The sequence below is a fragment of the Oryx dammah genome, unplaced genomic scaffold (genome assembly GCF_014754425.2).
Source record: "Oryx dammah isolate SB20612 unplaced genomic scaffold, SCBI_Odam_1.1 HiC_scaffold_6, whole genome shotgun sequence".
NCBI classification, from domain to species: Eukaryota; Metazoa; Chordata; class Mammalia; order Artiodactyla; family Bovidae; genus Oryx; species Oryx dammah.
This window is the reverse complement of record NW_024070190.1, coordinates 31356902-31372013: the sequence shown is the minus strand read 5'-3', so window position 1 is coordinate 31372013 and position 15112 is coordinate 31356902. Positions and strand designations below refer to the sequence as shown.

Below are 15112 nucleotides of genomic sequence, written 5' to 3'. Positions count from 1 at the left end.
TGAATGATGGTTTTGGTTGCACAGCAGTATGAATGTACTTAGTACTATTAAACCATTTAAAAATGGTTAAAATGGTAAATTTTGTTTTATATTTTTAATGGTAAATTTAAAAAAAGACATGCTAAAGCTTTTCTACTTTTTAAATTTTACATATGGATTTCCACAGGGTAGGGGAACATTGGTGTCTGAGTTTATGAAAGGATTTTTAAGGCTAAAAGGTTAACATAAATTCCTAAAACTGAAAGGGTAACCTCTAATGTGTGTTAGTTAATTTACTGTGAAACATTAAATATGACAGTGCTTACACTGAGAATTATTAGAGAACAGAAAAATCTAAATTGAGTGATTGTTCATTTGATGACAGAAAAACAGTGGAATATAAATCATATTAAGCCATTATTAAATAAAAATATGCAACATTTTTCCTTTTACTACATAAATATAATTAAAATTTTTATTGAGCACTTACTAACCACTTAGCACTCTACTAGGAACAGTGAGGAAAATAAAATTGCTTTGGATATGGGTCTTATACAGCTTAAAATTTTGATAGGCCTCCTTAAAGAAAAGGTGATGCTATTCACAAAATTATTATTTCTTGGTAACTACCTCAGTAAAAAGTCCAAAGATTTATTAGAATAAAGCTAGAATAAGAGTGCAACATGAAGCTTGTGGATAGAAAGTGCAAAGACAGGCTTTTTGAAAGTTGAGTTGCTCAGACTTAGAAGGCTATAGCTTAAGTACAATCTTTTGTTGGGTGACTTGAACTGCAGATATAGTAGTCAAAAGGAAATACCCTTCTCTTAGGCTTGGCATCAAATGGATTTTTAAAAATATATACTATGGGGAAACAGAAGAAGCAGGAGTTATTTTATTCTGTGACCAGATTTTCAACAAACCAACTGAAAGAACTTACATGACTAGACTAAAAAAATATATAAAATTAATAGTACTTTGACTCTAAATAGAAGTATTTCTTTATGTTGTTTTAAAATGAATTTAACATTAGAGAAGTTGTTAAACAAGCAGACAGAATTGTCTTTCAAAACTAAAAGCAATTGATAAAATGTTCAGGAAAAAAAAAGAAAATCTTTATGACCTTGGGTAAGGCAGAGTTCTTGGATATGACACCAAAAACACAATCCATAAACAGAAAAAACTTTTATATATTATATTTTATCAAGGTTAAAAATTTTGTGCTTAAAAATACTGAGAAAACAGACAAATCACAGGCTGGGGAAAATATTTTAAAATCATATATCTGATAAAGCATTTGTATCCAGAATTATATAAAGAACTCTTTTTTTTTTTTTTAATTACAACATCATGATTTATTAAAGCACAGCATTCTGTATAACAAAGGGCCTTAACAGTTGTCTATTCTTAGCCAAACTTCTCTATAAGTTAGTTTCTCTTAATAAAAAACATGTTATACTTTAAATTAGTAATTTAACTGATGAGGAAGTTACCATAATACTTATTTTAACACTGAACAAATCTAACCTCCTATTGGACATTAATGTAAAATCCTGACATGGAATTTGATTTAAAACTCCTCAAAATAAATTCATTAAAGCAGGTTCCCTGTGAAAATATGTAAGAATGAAAGCTAGCATAATAGCAGGCGCAGTCTTTACATTTTATTAACCATAGAAAATACTTTTATATAGAGTCTAATAGAGACATTAACTGTGCAAAAGCTGATGATATTTACAGTCTTAAATACCAGCACCAACACAGAAAGGATATTGTGTCAGTTCAGTTCAGTTCAGTCGCTCAGTCGTGTCCGACTCTTTGCGACCCCGTGAATCGCAGCATGCCAGGCCTCCCTGTCCATCACCAACTCCCAGAGTTCACCCAAACTCATGTCCATCGAGTCGGTGATGCCATCCAGCCATCTCATTCTCTGTCGTCCCCTTCTCTTCCTGCCCGCAATCCCTCCCAGCATCAGAGTCTTTTCCAATGAGTCAACTCTTTGCTTGAGGTGGCCAAAGTATTGGAGTTTCAGCTTTACCATCAGTCCTTCCAATGAACACTCAGGACTGATCTCCTTTAGAATGGACTGGTTGCATCTCCTTGCAGTCCAAGGGACTCTGAAGAGTCTTCTCCAACACCACAGTTCAAAAGCATCAATTCTTTGGCCCTCAGCTTTCTTCACAGTCCAACTTTCACGTTCATACATGACCACTGGAAAAACCATAGCCTTGACTAGACGGACCTTTGTTGGCAAAGTAATGTCTCTGCTTTCCAATATGCTATCTAGGTTGGTCATAACTTTCCTTCCAAGGAGTAAGTGTCTTTTAATTTCATGGCTGCAATCACCATCTGCAGTGATTTTGGAGCCCCCCAAAATAAAGTCTGTTTCCACTGTTTCCCCATCTATTTCCCATGAAGTGATGGGACCAGATGCCATGATCTTTGTTTTCTGAATGTTGAGCTTTAAGCCCACTTTTTCACTCTCCTCTTTCACTTTCATCAAGAGGCTTTTGAGTTCCTCTTCACTTTCTGCCATAAGGGTGGTGTCATCTGCATATCTAAAAGTCCATTAAGTCTACACTTAAGAGGATCATTTCTTTATGTAAGGATAATCTCATTTATGAATTACACACGATATGTAGTTTAGGATCCATCTACATTATGCTTGTAACTGCATGCTGCTGCTGCTGCTGCTGCTAAGTCACTTCAGTCGTGTCCGACTCTGTGCAACCCCATGGACTGTGGCCTACCAGGCTCCTCCGTCCATGGGATTTTCCAGGCAAGAGTACCTGAGTGGGTTGCCACTGCCTTCTCCTCAGAATTATATAGAAAACTCTTACAACTCAATAATGATATAATAATAACCCAATTAAAGAAAAGATCTGAACAGACCTCTTCCAAATAAGATATATGAATGGTGAAAGAGGACATGAAATAATGCTTCAGATCATCAGTCATTAGAGAAATGCAAATTAAAATCACAATGAGATATCACTACACATCTATTAGGATGACCAATGAAAAAGACAGATAATAACAACTTTTAGTGACGATATGGAGAAAATGAATTCATGCATTGCTATGGAATGTAACTTTGGAAAAGAGTAGGCAAATTTCTTAAAAAGGACGTTTCACAAAATTTTACTATATGACCCAGCTAGCCACTCCTAGGAATCTCCTTAAGAGATATAAAAACATAGATGCATATCCAAGATTTGTATGTAAATGTTTCTACCAGCCTCAATTTGGAAACAATTCAAATGTTCATCAACTGGTGACAGCAGAAACAAGATATAAATATCTATACAGTGGAATATTATTTACTATTCAGTAGTAAAAAGTTACAAACTATTAGTATATAGTTTATACTGAATAGTAAACAGTATTTCTGAATAGTAAATAGTATTCCATTGTATGGATAGTAAACAGTCTTCCATTGCATAGTAAAGTGGAGACATTACTTTGCCAACAAACGTGTGTCTAGTCAAAGCTGTGACGTTTCCAGCAGTCATGTATAGATGTGAGAGTTGGACCATAAAGAAGGTTGAGTGCCGAACAATTGATGCTTTTGAACTATGATGTTGGAGAAGACTCTTGAGAGTCCCATGGATTGGAAGGAGATCAAACCAGTCAATCCTAAATCCTGAATATTTACTGGACGGACTGATACTGAAGCTGAAGCTGCAATACTTTGGCCACCTGATGCAAAGAGCTGACTCAATGGAAAAGACCCTGATGCTGGGGAAGACTGAAAGCAGGAGAAGGGGATGATGGAGGAAAAGATGGTTGGATGGCATCACTAACTCAATGGAGATGAGTTTGGGGAGATGGTGAAGGACAGGGAATCCTGGCGTACTGCAGCTCATAGGGTCGCAAAGACTTGGACATGGCCGAAGAATTGATGCTTCTGAACTGTGGTGTTGGAGAAGACTCGTGAGAGTCCCTTGGACTCCAAGGAGATCCAACTAGTCCATTCTGAAGGAGATCAGCCCTGGGATTTCTTTGGAGGGAATGATGCTGAAGCTGAAACTCCAGTACTTTGGCCACCTCATGCAAAGAGTTGATCATTGGAAAAGACTCTGTTGCTGGGAGGGATTGGGGGCAGGAAGAGAAGGGGACGACAGAGGATGAGATGGCTGGATGGCATCACTGACTCGATGGACACGAGTCTGAGTGAACTCCGGGAGTTGGTGATGGACAGAGAGGCCTGGCGTGCTGCTATTCATGGGGTCGCAAAGAGTCGGACACGACTGAGCAACTGAACTGAACTGAACTGAACTGAATGACTGAACAACAATTCCACTGTATGGACAGTAAATAGTATTCTATGGTATGCATGAATAAACCTAAAAATATAAGTAAAAGAAGCCAGACACAAGACTGCAGTATTATATGAATGTATTTATATGAAATTTCCAGAAAAGGCAAGTCTATAGAAACAAAAGGAAGACTTATGGTTGTGTGGGACTAGGGTGGAAATGGGTATTGACTATAAGCTAGCATGAGGGCTCTTTTTTTGGGTGATGGAAATCTTCTAAAACTAGATATTGCAGTAATGACTGCAAATTTACTAAATTTGCTAAAAATCATTGATGGGTGTCACTTTACAAAAAATCATTCATGGATGAATTGTACACTTAATTTACACATGCTGCTAAGTCACTTCAGTCATGTCCGACTCTGTGCAACCCCATAGACGGCAGCCCACCAGGCTCCCCCATCCCTGGGATTCTCCAGGCAAGAACAGTGGGTTGCCATTTCCTTCTCCAATGCATGAAAGTGAAAGAAAGTGAAGTCGCTCAGTTGTGTCCGACTCCTAGTGACCCCATGGACCGCAGCCAACCAGGTTCCTCTGTCCATGGGATTTTCCAGGCAAGAGTACAGGAGTGGGTTGCCATTGCCAATTACACCTCAATAAAACTTAGGGCAGTTATAGTAGAATGAGAAGAGAAGGAAGGAAAATTTGGCTTCCTCTGGAGTCAGCTGTAAATTTAGTACCTCATATTGAGAGGTCATGGGTGGTACAGACACACTGTAATGATGATTCTCTTGTGTTGTCTTTTAACTGGTCATAGTAAATCCATCTGCCAATAATCAACCCAACTGCCTGAGTTCCCTCTATGGCCCATTAAAAAAAGGAACAGTCTACTTCCTTCTTTCTTATACGTTATGCTTCTCACCAATCTATTATCTGCTCAATTTTTCTGCAAATTTTAAAATTTAGTTTTAAAAAACATTTACATTATTTTTATACTAGGTAATATATGTTGTACAGTACAAAGTAATTCTTCCTCTACCCTTGTCATCTAGTCTCCCACCCTCCATGTGGTCACTATCAACAAGTGGGTACCCTTTCAGAGGTGTTACTATGCTTGTCTTGCTCCAACAAAGCATCATCCCATTGCAAAGCCCAGAGATTTCTTCAACTGGTTGCTGCCTGGCAGCAGGGGGAAGTTACACCATTTCTATTAGTTACATTTCTTTAAGAATCTAAATGTCCTGAAACATCCCTTTTCTTTCTATGTTCCTTCCTACTGTTGACAAAGTATCAGTGACACCCAGTGTCAATTGGAAACCCCCAAACTTCTTAGTGTAGTATACAAGGTCTTCTACAACCTGGTTTCATAATTTACCTTTCTGGCTATCTCACTAAGAGATAGGCTACAGTCTAGTAACACTGTTTTTCTTGTTTACTCCAAACTCTTCTGCTTATTCAAATCATAGAGAACAGTGACAATAAACAGATTCCTTAGTAGGATGATTATGGACTCTGGAATGAGATAGCCTGGCTTTGAATCCTAGTGCCACCTCTTAAGACACTGTGTGTTCTCAGACAAATAACGAAGGTTCGGAAAAAGCATTTTTCATCTCAAAAATGGGGATCCTACCCACCGAGTAGGACGTGATAATTAGGGAGAAGACAAATAAATGTCTTGTACATAAAAAGTACTCAGTAAACCACTAGACCATTTAGGTATGACCTAAATAAAATCCCTTATGATTATACAGTGGAAGTGAGAAACAGATTAAGGAATTAGATCTGATAGACAGAGTGCCTGATGAACTACGGACGGAGGTTTGTGACACTGTACAGGAGACAGGGAGCAAGACCAACTCCATGGAAAAGAAATGCAAAAAAGCAAAATGGCTGTCTGAGGAGGCCTTACAAATAGCTGTGAAAAGAAGAGACGCGAAAAGCAAAGATATACCCATTTGAATGCAGAGTTTCAGAGAATAGCAAGGAGAAACGAGAAAGCCTTCCTCAGTGATCAGTGCGAAGAAAGAGAGGAAAATAATAGAATGGGAAAGACTAGAGATCTCTTCAAGAAAATCAGAAATACCAAGGGAACATTTCATGCAAAGATGGGCGCAATAAAAGACAGAAATGGTACAGACCTAACAGAAGCAGAAGATATTAAGAAGAGGTGGCAAGAATACACAGAAGAACTGTACAAAAAAGATCTTCATGAACCAGATAATCACGATGGTGTGATCACTCACCTAGAGCCAGACATCTTGGAATGTGAAGTCAAGTGGGCCTTAGAAAGCATCACTACGAACAAAGCTAGTGGAGGTGATGGAATTCCAGTTGAGCTATTTCAAATCCTGAAAGATGATGCTGTGAAAGTGCTACACTCAATATGCCAGCAAATTTGCAAAAATCAGCAGTGGCCACAGGGCTAGAAAAGACCAGTTTTCATTTCAATCCCAAAGAAAGGCAATGCCAAAGAATGTTCAAACTACCCCACAATTGTATTCATCTCACACGTTAGCAAAGTAGTGCTCTAAATTCTCCAAGCCAGGCTTCAGCAATACGTGAACCGCGAACTTCCAGATGTTCAAAGTGGTTTTAGAAAAGGCAGAGGAACCAGAGATCAAATTGCCAACATCTGCTGGATCACTGAAAAAGCAAGAGAGTTTCAGAAAAATATCTATTTCTGCCTTATTGACTATGCCAAAGCCTTTGACTGTGTGGATCACAATAAACTGTGGAAAATTCTGAAAGAAATGAGAATAACAGACCACCTGACCTGCCTCTTGAGAAATCTGTATGCAGGTCAGGAAGCAACAGTTAGAACTGGACATGGAACAACAGACTGGTTTCAAATAAGAAAAGGAGTACATCAAGGCTGTATACTGTCACCCTGCTTATTTAACTTACATGCAGAGTACATCATGAGAAATGCTGCGCTGGATGAAGCACAAGCTGGAATCAAAGTTGTTGGGAGAAATTTCAATAACCTCAGATATACAGATGACACTACCCTTATGGCAGAAAGTGAAGAACTAAAGAGTGTCTTGACAAAAGTGAAAGAAGAGAGTGAAAAAGTTGGCTTAAAGCTCAACATTCAGAAAACTAAGATCATGACATCTGGTCCCATCACTTCATGGCAAACAGATGGGGAAACAGTGGAAACAGTGGCTGACCTTAATTTTTTGGGCTCCAAAATCACTGTAGATGGTAACTGTAGCCATGAAATTAAAAGACGCTTACTCCTTGGAAGGAAAGTTATGACCTACCTAGAGAGCATATTAAAAAGCAGAGACATTACTTTGTCAACAAAGGTCTGCCTAGTCAAGGCTATGGTTTTTCCAGTAATCATGTATGGATGTGAGAGTTGGACTATAAAGAAAGCTGAGTGCCGAAGAATTGCTTTTGAACTATGGTGTTGGAGAGACTCCTGAGAGTCCCACGGACTGCAAGGAGATCCAACCAGTCCATCCTAAAGGAAATCAGTCCTGCGTGTTCATTGGAAGGACTGATGTTGAAGCTGAAATTCCAATACTTTGGCCACCTGATTCGAAGAGCTGACTTATTTGAAAAGACCCCGATGCTGGGAAAGACTGAGGGCAGGCGGAGAAGGGGACGACAGTGAATAAGATGGTTGGATGACATCACCAACTCAATGGACTTGAGTTTGGCTGGACTCTGGGAGCTGGTAATGGACTGGGAGGCCTGCTGTGCTGCAGTCGATGGGGTCGCAGAGCTGGACACGACTGAGCGACTAAACTGAACCTAACTGGAACAATAGGTCAAAGTCCCGAATAAGCTGTCAGGCTCATTCTAAAAACTAGTAGTAATGAATTTACTCAGTTATGCTCTGAAATATATTCTCTTCTCTGGTATGTATAGGGTCTTGAGGGATAGGAAATAGGGAAAAGGCTGGCCACATCTTGAATGCTATACTACATAGTAGTTTTGGTGGACACCCAATAATTGGGTTGCTGCTGCAGCTGCTAAGTCGCTTCAGTCGTGTCCGACTGTGCAACCCCATAGATGGCAGCCCACCAGGCTCCCCCGTCCCTGGGATTCTCCAGGCGAGAACACTGGAGTGGGTTGCCATTTCCCTCTCCAATGCAGGAAAGTGGAAAGTGAAAGTGAAGTCGCTCAGTCGTGTCCAACCCTCAGTGACCCCATGGACTGCAGCCCACCAGGCTCCTCTGTCCATGGGATTTTCCAGGCAAGAGTACCGGAGTGGGGTGCCATTGCCTTCTCTGAGTTTCTCAAAGGTTCTGGGATCAATGTTTTTAGAATCTGACATCTTATGAAGACCACAATGTGGGTTCAACTCTCAAGTATCTGAGAGAACATGTGAACAGAAGAGACCACATGAATCTTATCCACAGAAAACAAGAAAAGCAAATAACCTAATAGGTTTATTATGTCTTTATGAGGGTACACACTATACATTCATCAATGCATCTGATAAACAACTGCCTCTGAGACCTCATACAGAGGATGGCAAAGATGAGTAGGGCGATGCTCTGAAGAGGCTCGAAGTTGAGTGAGCGGTATTAGAATTATTTATTATGTCTTCCTCCACTATGAGAACAGACAGCTGGGTTTGCTCATTCTTGTATTCCCAGTATTTAGAAGAGTGCCTGGCACATGGGTGCTCAATAAATATTGATATGAAATTAGATAGTTCTTTGCATAGATATATGTTTTATTAGACTATTACAAACTACATATTTCTTGAGGATAGGTTATGGCTTTATCTTTTATCCTACAGTACCTGGTTTTGAATATAACAATGTCTGCCACTGAACTGTAACTTTCAATTCATTCTTGAGTGGATTTGCTAAATTATTAAAGCTTGTGGCGTCTGCACTCTTAACCATAAAGAATCAACACTGAATTACACCTATGAAGTCTCAGGAAACTCTTTCCTTTAATGAGGAGAAGACAGTAATTTGAAGGATGGAAAGTTTAAAAAAATTTTAAGTTGAGTCACATTTGACCTAGAAGAAAAATTTACAGAAAAAAAAAGACAGTGAAGGGAATGGGGAAACTCTGATAGAGGTTAGGGACTAATCTTGAAAACAAAGCCAAAACAAAGCATGTTTTCCATAAAACAAAAAAAAGAAAGAAAGAGAAGAAAAACCTGCCTTTGTTAAATAAGAAACATGGTTGTTACTCAGCATGAACAGAGCCATTTTTCCGGGCATGGCAGGCTCCCCAGTTCCTCCAGCTATTACTCAGGGACAGAACTAGAGACACAGATGAAGCAGACTTTTCCAGCCCAGTGGCTGGCAAGCTTCACTGCACATTAGAATCACCTGGGGAGACTTTTAAGCACTACTGATGCCTGGACCCACCCACTGAGCTTCTGATTTAGTTGATTTGAAGAGGGTCTCAAAACCACATTTCTGAAAAGTTCCCCAAGTGAGCCTACTGGGAAACCAGGTCCAGAGGAATGCGTAAGAGGAAGAGTATGGTTAGGAAAAACGGAATTTTGTTAGAGAAGGGACAAGATCTGTAATAGGAAGCCTCAGATTTTAGTCCAGATTGTGGGCAGATCATTAATTTCTCTTCTTCTCTTTGCCTTCTCAAAGGCAAAATGAGATCTAGCAAAGCTGTTGCAAACACAAAAAAGAAAAATGGCTGTGAAGCACTGCATGGTCACTAATATGCAAATATTTATTTAATACCACCACTAAGACCTTCAATCTTTTAGTTCTGGTTTGAAATTTTGTACAACCCCACACAGAAGGTGACAAACATGTGCCAAATGAAAACTTACATTTTCATGTTAACAAATCCAGAGTGGAATAAAGGAAGCAATTAGGAAGCAGATAGTCATTCCCCTATAATGGGAAATGGTCCCAGAGAGATGGACTGGTAACCTTAGGAGGAAAAGCCCTTCATTAACTGTCATTTTAGTTAATTGCTATGTTCACAAATTATTTAACCAACATGAGAGTACAATCAATCTCCATCTCCTTGCTAAAGCAGGCTAGAAATTCTGGGCCAGAAATAATTTAGCACCCCAGATTTTTATCACCTGACAAAATTTGTCTTTTCACTTCAGGGCTTTTTTGCAAGGTCTTTGGGTCCTAAATTAACTCCTGCCAAAGCTAGAATACTTTATTTCTTCAAGGGAGATGTCTCCAACACCCAATTTATTGCTTTAAAATATAAATTCATATCAAAACATGAATTAACCTATCATGATAAATAATGTTGTTTAGTTGCCAAGTGGTGTCCGACTCTTTTGCAACCCCATGGACTGTAGCCCACAAGGATCCTCTGGTCCATGGGATTTTTCACGCAAGAATACTAAAGTGGATTGCCATTTCCTTCTCCATGGGATCTTTCTGACCCAGGGACAAAACCTGTGTCTCCGGCACTGGCAAGCTGATTCTTTACCACTGAGACACTTGGGGAGTAATAGAAAATTATTTTAAGGTCAAATCAATGCCAGGACCAAAACTTTAAAAATAAGTTTGGTCGGGGATCTCCCTGGTGGTTCAGTGGTTAGGACTCCATGCTTCCAATGCAGGGATGGGGGTGGGGCGTTGCAGGTTCGATCCCTGGTGGGGGTGTATGCTGTGTGGTGCAGCCAAAACATTAAAAAAGGGTCAGGTCAACAAAAAGGTGCATTCCCTACAAAATTCACCTAGATATTTGTGATCAACTTTCTGAAATTATAACTTCCAATAGATAGGAGCTGTGTACTAGGTAATATAGGAGTTCTCTTTAGGAGAGAAGCATTGTCCTCTGTCACTTTCTGTTAAGGAGTCTTTCTTCATAGCCAAGAGAACACCTTCAGACTAGCTGGACTGTTCAGAGAAGCTGACACTTTCTCTCAGAATCCAGCCTGCTCTCAGTTGCAGTCCACAGCCTGTTCAGAGGTCCTTTCAGCTTTTCAACACCCAAGGTACGGAGGAAAAACTCTAGCTGATAAGAACTGCTTTCCACCAACTTGGGGGTGATGCTATTCAAGCAAGATTTCCTGCACAAAGACTAACAAAACGGAAATAAGCCCAGGCAATTCTATTTCTTACTGAGTCTTTAAAAAACTTTAAAGAGCCTGCATAGAGGACAAGGGTCTCAGTTTACGAGGCCAGTTAAGTGATCTATCCAACGTCCACAGAAACTTCTGAGGCAGGACTTGAAGTCAAGTCTTCTAGCTTCATGTCTACTGTATCACCCTACCTTAGCAATCCCTCATGGAACATGTTTAATGTTAGGTCAATTTTCCAGGCACGGCTAAGTGGTCATTGTTGTCATGTGGAAAGGGTATTAGGCTGAAAATGAGATCTGGGGTCTAGCCTTTGCATTGCTGTGTGTGTTTGTATACGTGTGTCTCTCTGTGTGTGTGTACATGATCTTTAAAAGATCTGGCCTCTTTACTAGTTTTTGGTTCAGTTTGTTCATCCCACTGCCTAGAAAACCCCAGACACTGACTCAGTTCTACCATCTGCTTCTTCCTGTACCAGGTACAGCTCTGAAGGCTCTCACAGAGCAGTGTTGACTAGTGTCACCACAAACCCTTGGTCCCAATCTCAATGCTGCTCAAAAAAGACCCACTCATCTCCTCCTGAAATCTCTAAGCATCGCAGTCTCAGCCTTTTGCTTCTATGCTTGCTCCTTTCCAAACTATTCTTCTTCATAAAGCATCCAGAGTTGTCTCTTTAAACATACACACAACCATGCTATTTCCCTGCTCCCAACTCACAACTCTGTGAATAAAACCCAAACTCATTCCACGCCTACGAGGTCTTGCAGGTTCTTGCCCCCATCTTCCTCTCAGATCTCATTTCAGGCCATGCTCCCCTTTGTTAGTATTCATCAACCACAATAATTCCCGTTTAGCTCCTTACACATGCCAGATTCGTCTTTCCTGCTTGTTATGGACTGAATGTTTGTGTTCTCTCACCTCTGAAACTTAATACATTGAAGCCTTAACCCCCACTGTGGCTGTATTAGGAGATGGGGCCTCTAAAAAAATAATTAAGGTTAAATGAGGTCACAATGCTGGGGCCCCAATCGGATAGGATTAGTGTCCTTATAAGAAGACACATTAGAGAGCATGTTCTCTCTCTGTATAAACACTAAGGAAAGGTAATGTGAAGACAGAGCAAGAAGGTGGCTGTCTACAGAACAGGAAGAAAGCTTTCATTAGAAACCCAATTTGCTGACACATTGATAATGGACTTCTAACCTCCAGAACAGTGAGAAAATAAATTTCTGTTTTTTAAGCCATCCCGTCTATAGTATTTTGCTATAGGAGCCCAAGCAGAGTTAATATACTACTGCCTCAGAGTTTTAAACATATGCTATTTCCTTCTTTCCAGAACCTCCCTCTTCCTTCTTCCTTCCTTTTTTTCAACTTCCTCACTTTCTGTTTAATATGTCTTCCAACTGGACCACTGTAATAAAACAGCTCTCCCAAAGGTCACCATTTCACCAAAACCAATGGGTATTTATCATTTTATTTTACTGGACCCCTCTCTTTCCCATGGGACACTGTAGATCCCTTAGTTTTTGAACCCTCTTCTTCCCTGGCTTTGATTTCAATACTTTCTCTAGGTACTCCTCTAACCATTTTCTCAAGATTTCATTCTGGAACTGCTTAAATGTTAGTGTTCCACTTGATCTTGCCCTTGGTTCATGGTTCTATAATATTCTTCTTGGATAACTTCATCAATCTTCATGATTTTAATTCTAATAGTGTGTTGATGATTCCCAAACCCAGCTCAGTCCTCTAAAATAGATTTGAATATTCAACTGCTGGTTAACCATCTCTACTTGGGTAGTCCACAGGCACCTTAAACTCAAGACATCCACAAGTGAACTCTGTATCTCCCCATGGTGAGCCAGGCTCTCTCTTTCAATTCACTATTTCAGTTCATGGTCACATTGTGATCTGAACAAAAAAGCCTAGGGTCATTCGAGGCTATTTCTTCTTCTTCAAAATTGCTTTTTTTATTTTTTCAAGTGCCAGAAATAAATTAGTCGTAATTAGTCACTAGTTTACTCTCATTATGTTAGTACCTTTGCAGTAACAATATGCTCTCATGGTTTCCTCTAGGCAAAGATACCTACCTTTCCCTCTTTGAAGTGCTTCTTGAGCTGCTTCTGCATGGCAGTCAGCTTCTTGGACTGCACTCCACTGTAAGCCAGCAGCATGCCACCAAACTGCCTCTCAGTGATTTTCCCATCCACAGGGTCATGGCGTTCAAACTGGAAAGTGAACAGAAAGAGTGTTCACGGGGTCAAATGGAAACTATTTTGAAATGGGATGTGGAATGATCAACTGTTGGATTCTGAGAACAGCTGATGGCTGGGATCATATTTTGAACTATAATTCTCACCAAGATTTTAAAAAATTAGAAACAGAATATTTGAGTTTATATTCCGGATCTGCCGCTAAGTTAGCCAACTACTCTAGGAGTCAATTTTCTCACCAATAAAACAGCTGCTATAACATCTCCTATATTTTCTAGATCAGGAACTTCCTTGTGAGAATAAAAACAATGCCAGAACTCCATTCAAATTCATTAGTAATATTATAAGTAATAAGTGCTCTCTGGATCATCCACATCTCTGTTACTCAGAGAAAACTTAAAAGTTAATTATTATAAATTTGATCAATTGTACATACCAGTTCCTTGATCTGTACTTAATATTGTTATACAGACCTCTAAAGACTTTAAAGAGCAATGTGTTTTCCAGTTTTCCCCCAAATGGTAATCAAATGTTAGAACATCAATAGAGCTTGAAAAAAAAATGTATAGAGCATATGAAGCCTCAATTAGACATGCATTCTTATCACAAAGCTACAAAAAATCATTAAGCATATTTAAATATGCAGATGGAAAGGCTAAGCACAAAAAACTTCAAGCTAATCTAAGTAATATCAGAAAACTAACACTGTCATTTAAAAACAGAGAGAAGTTATCTCAATACCAGCTGCAGTGTTAATGATATATATAAATGCCTAAATAATAAAATGGTTAAAATGGGCCTAAAAACCAATTAGAAAGCAACATGATTTCAACACGGTAAAATTTCCCCATGGTTTTATTGGAAAATAACAGTTACAAAGAAACTTTCACATTCCTACATGATAGGGCAAGATCTTATTCTCCTAAGAGAGTTATATATAGACATAAGACACAGCTAAGCAAGATCAAGTCAACAAACATTTCCTGAATGTCTACTAGTTATCTAGCACTGTTAGTCACTGTAGGGTACAGGAAAGAAGATTCAGTTTCTGTGCTTAGGAACTTTACCATCTAGTAACAAGATAAGGTTTACATGTAAGATATAAAATAAGGAAGTATATAGTTAAGGGTGAAAGTCTCTCTCGGTTTTTATTTCCTTGCTTAGTTTAGTAAATTGATATACACTTTGTCTCCTCATTGGTCAGACTAGGTCAGTGAGCAAGACACACTAATTACATTTGAACAACAGTAATCATTTGCTGTTAGTATACTATGAACCAGGTACTTCACTCATACAGTCTTTCATTTAATTGCTGTAACAATCCTACGGAGTAGATATTATCAGCTCCATTTTACAGTTGAGAAAACTGAGGTAGATGAAGTTAGAGCTGGGAGTCATATGTGGCTCTGTCTGGAACCACAGACTGTTATCTCAATAACATACTATTTCCTCCTTCTAAACACTAGTACATATTCATCCTATAGGATAGCATATGTTGTTTTGGATAAACTTATAAAGCAAGGGTGCTTAATCATATTTGAGTGAGAAGCAAAACTCTTTCCACAGAAATCAGCATCATCAACACTAAGCAAAAGCCTCGGTTTTAACTCAACCACTCAGTATTTCATGCTGGCCACACCATCACTTCTACAGAGCTGATTAATTTTTGACAATACCAGA

The 15112-nt window shown here is 39.2% G+C and overlaps 1 protein-coding gene across 4 annotated transcripts in view; it reads right to left on the bottom strand.

Moving 5' to 3' along the window:
- The window catches only part of MICU1 (mitochondrial calcium uptake 1), a 224317-nt gene that overhangs the window by 33469 nt on the left and 175736 nt on the right, over nt 1-15112 (bottom strand). For all 4 annotated transcript variants that reach the window (XM_040242494.1, XM_040242495.1, XM_040242496.1 and 1 more), the window contains one exon: nt 13310-13447. In XM_040242494.1, coding sequence (XP_040098428.1) covers nt 13310-13447 — 138 coding nt within the window. The remainder of the gene's footprint in view (nt 1-13309; nt 13448-15112) is intronic.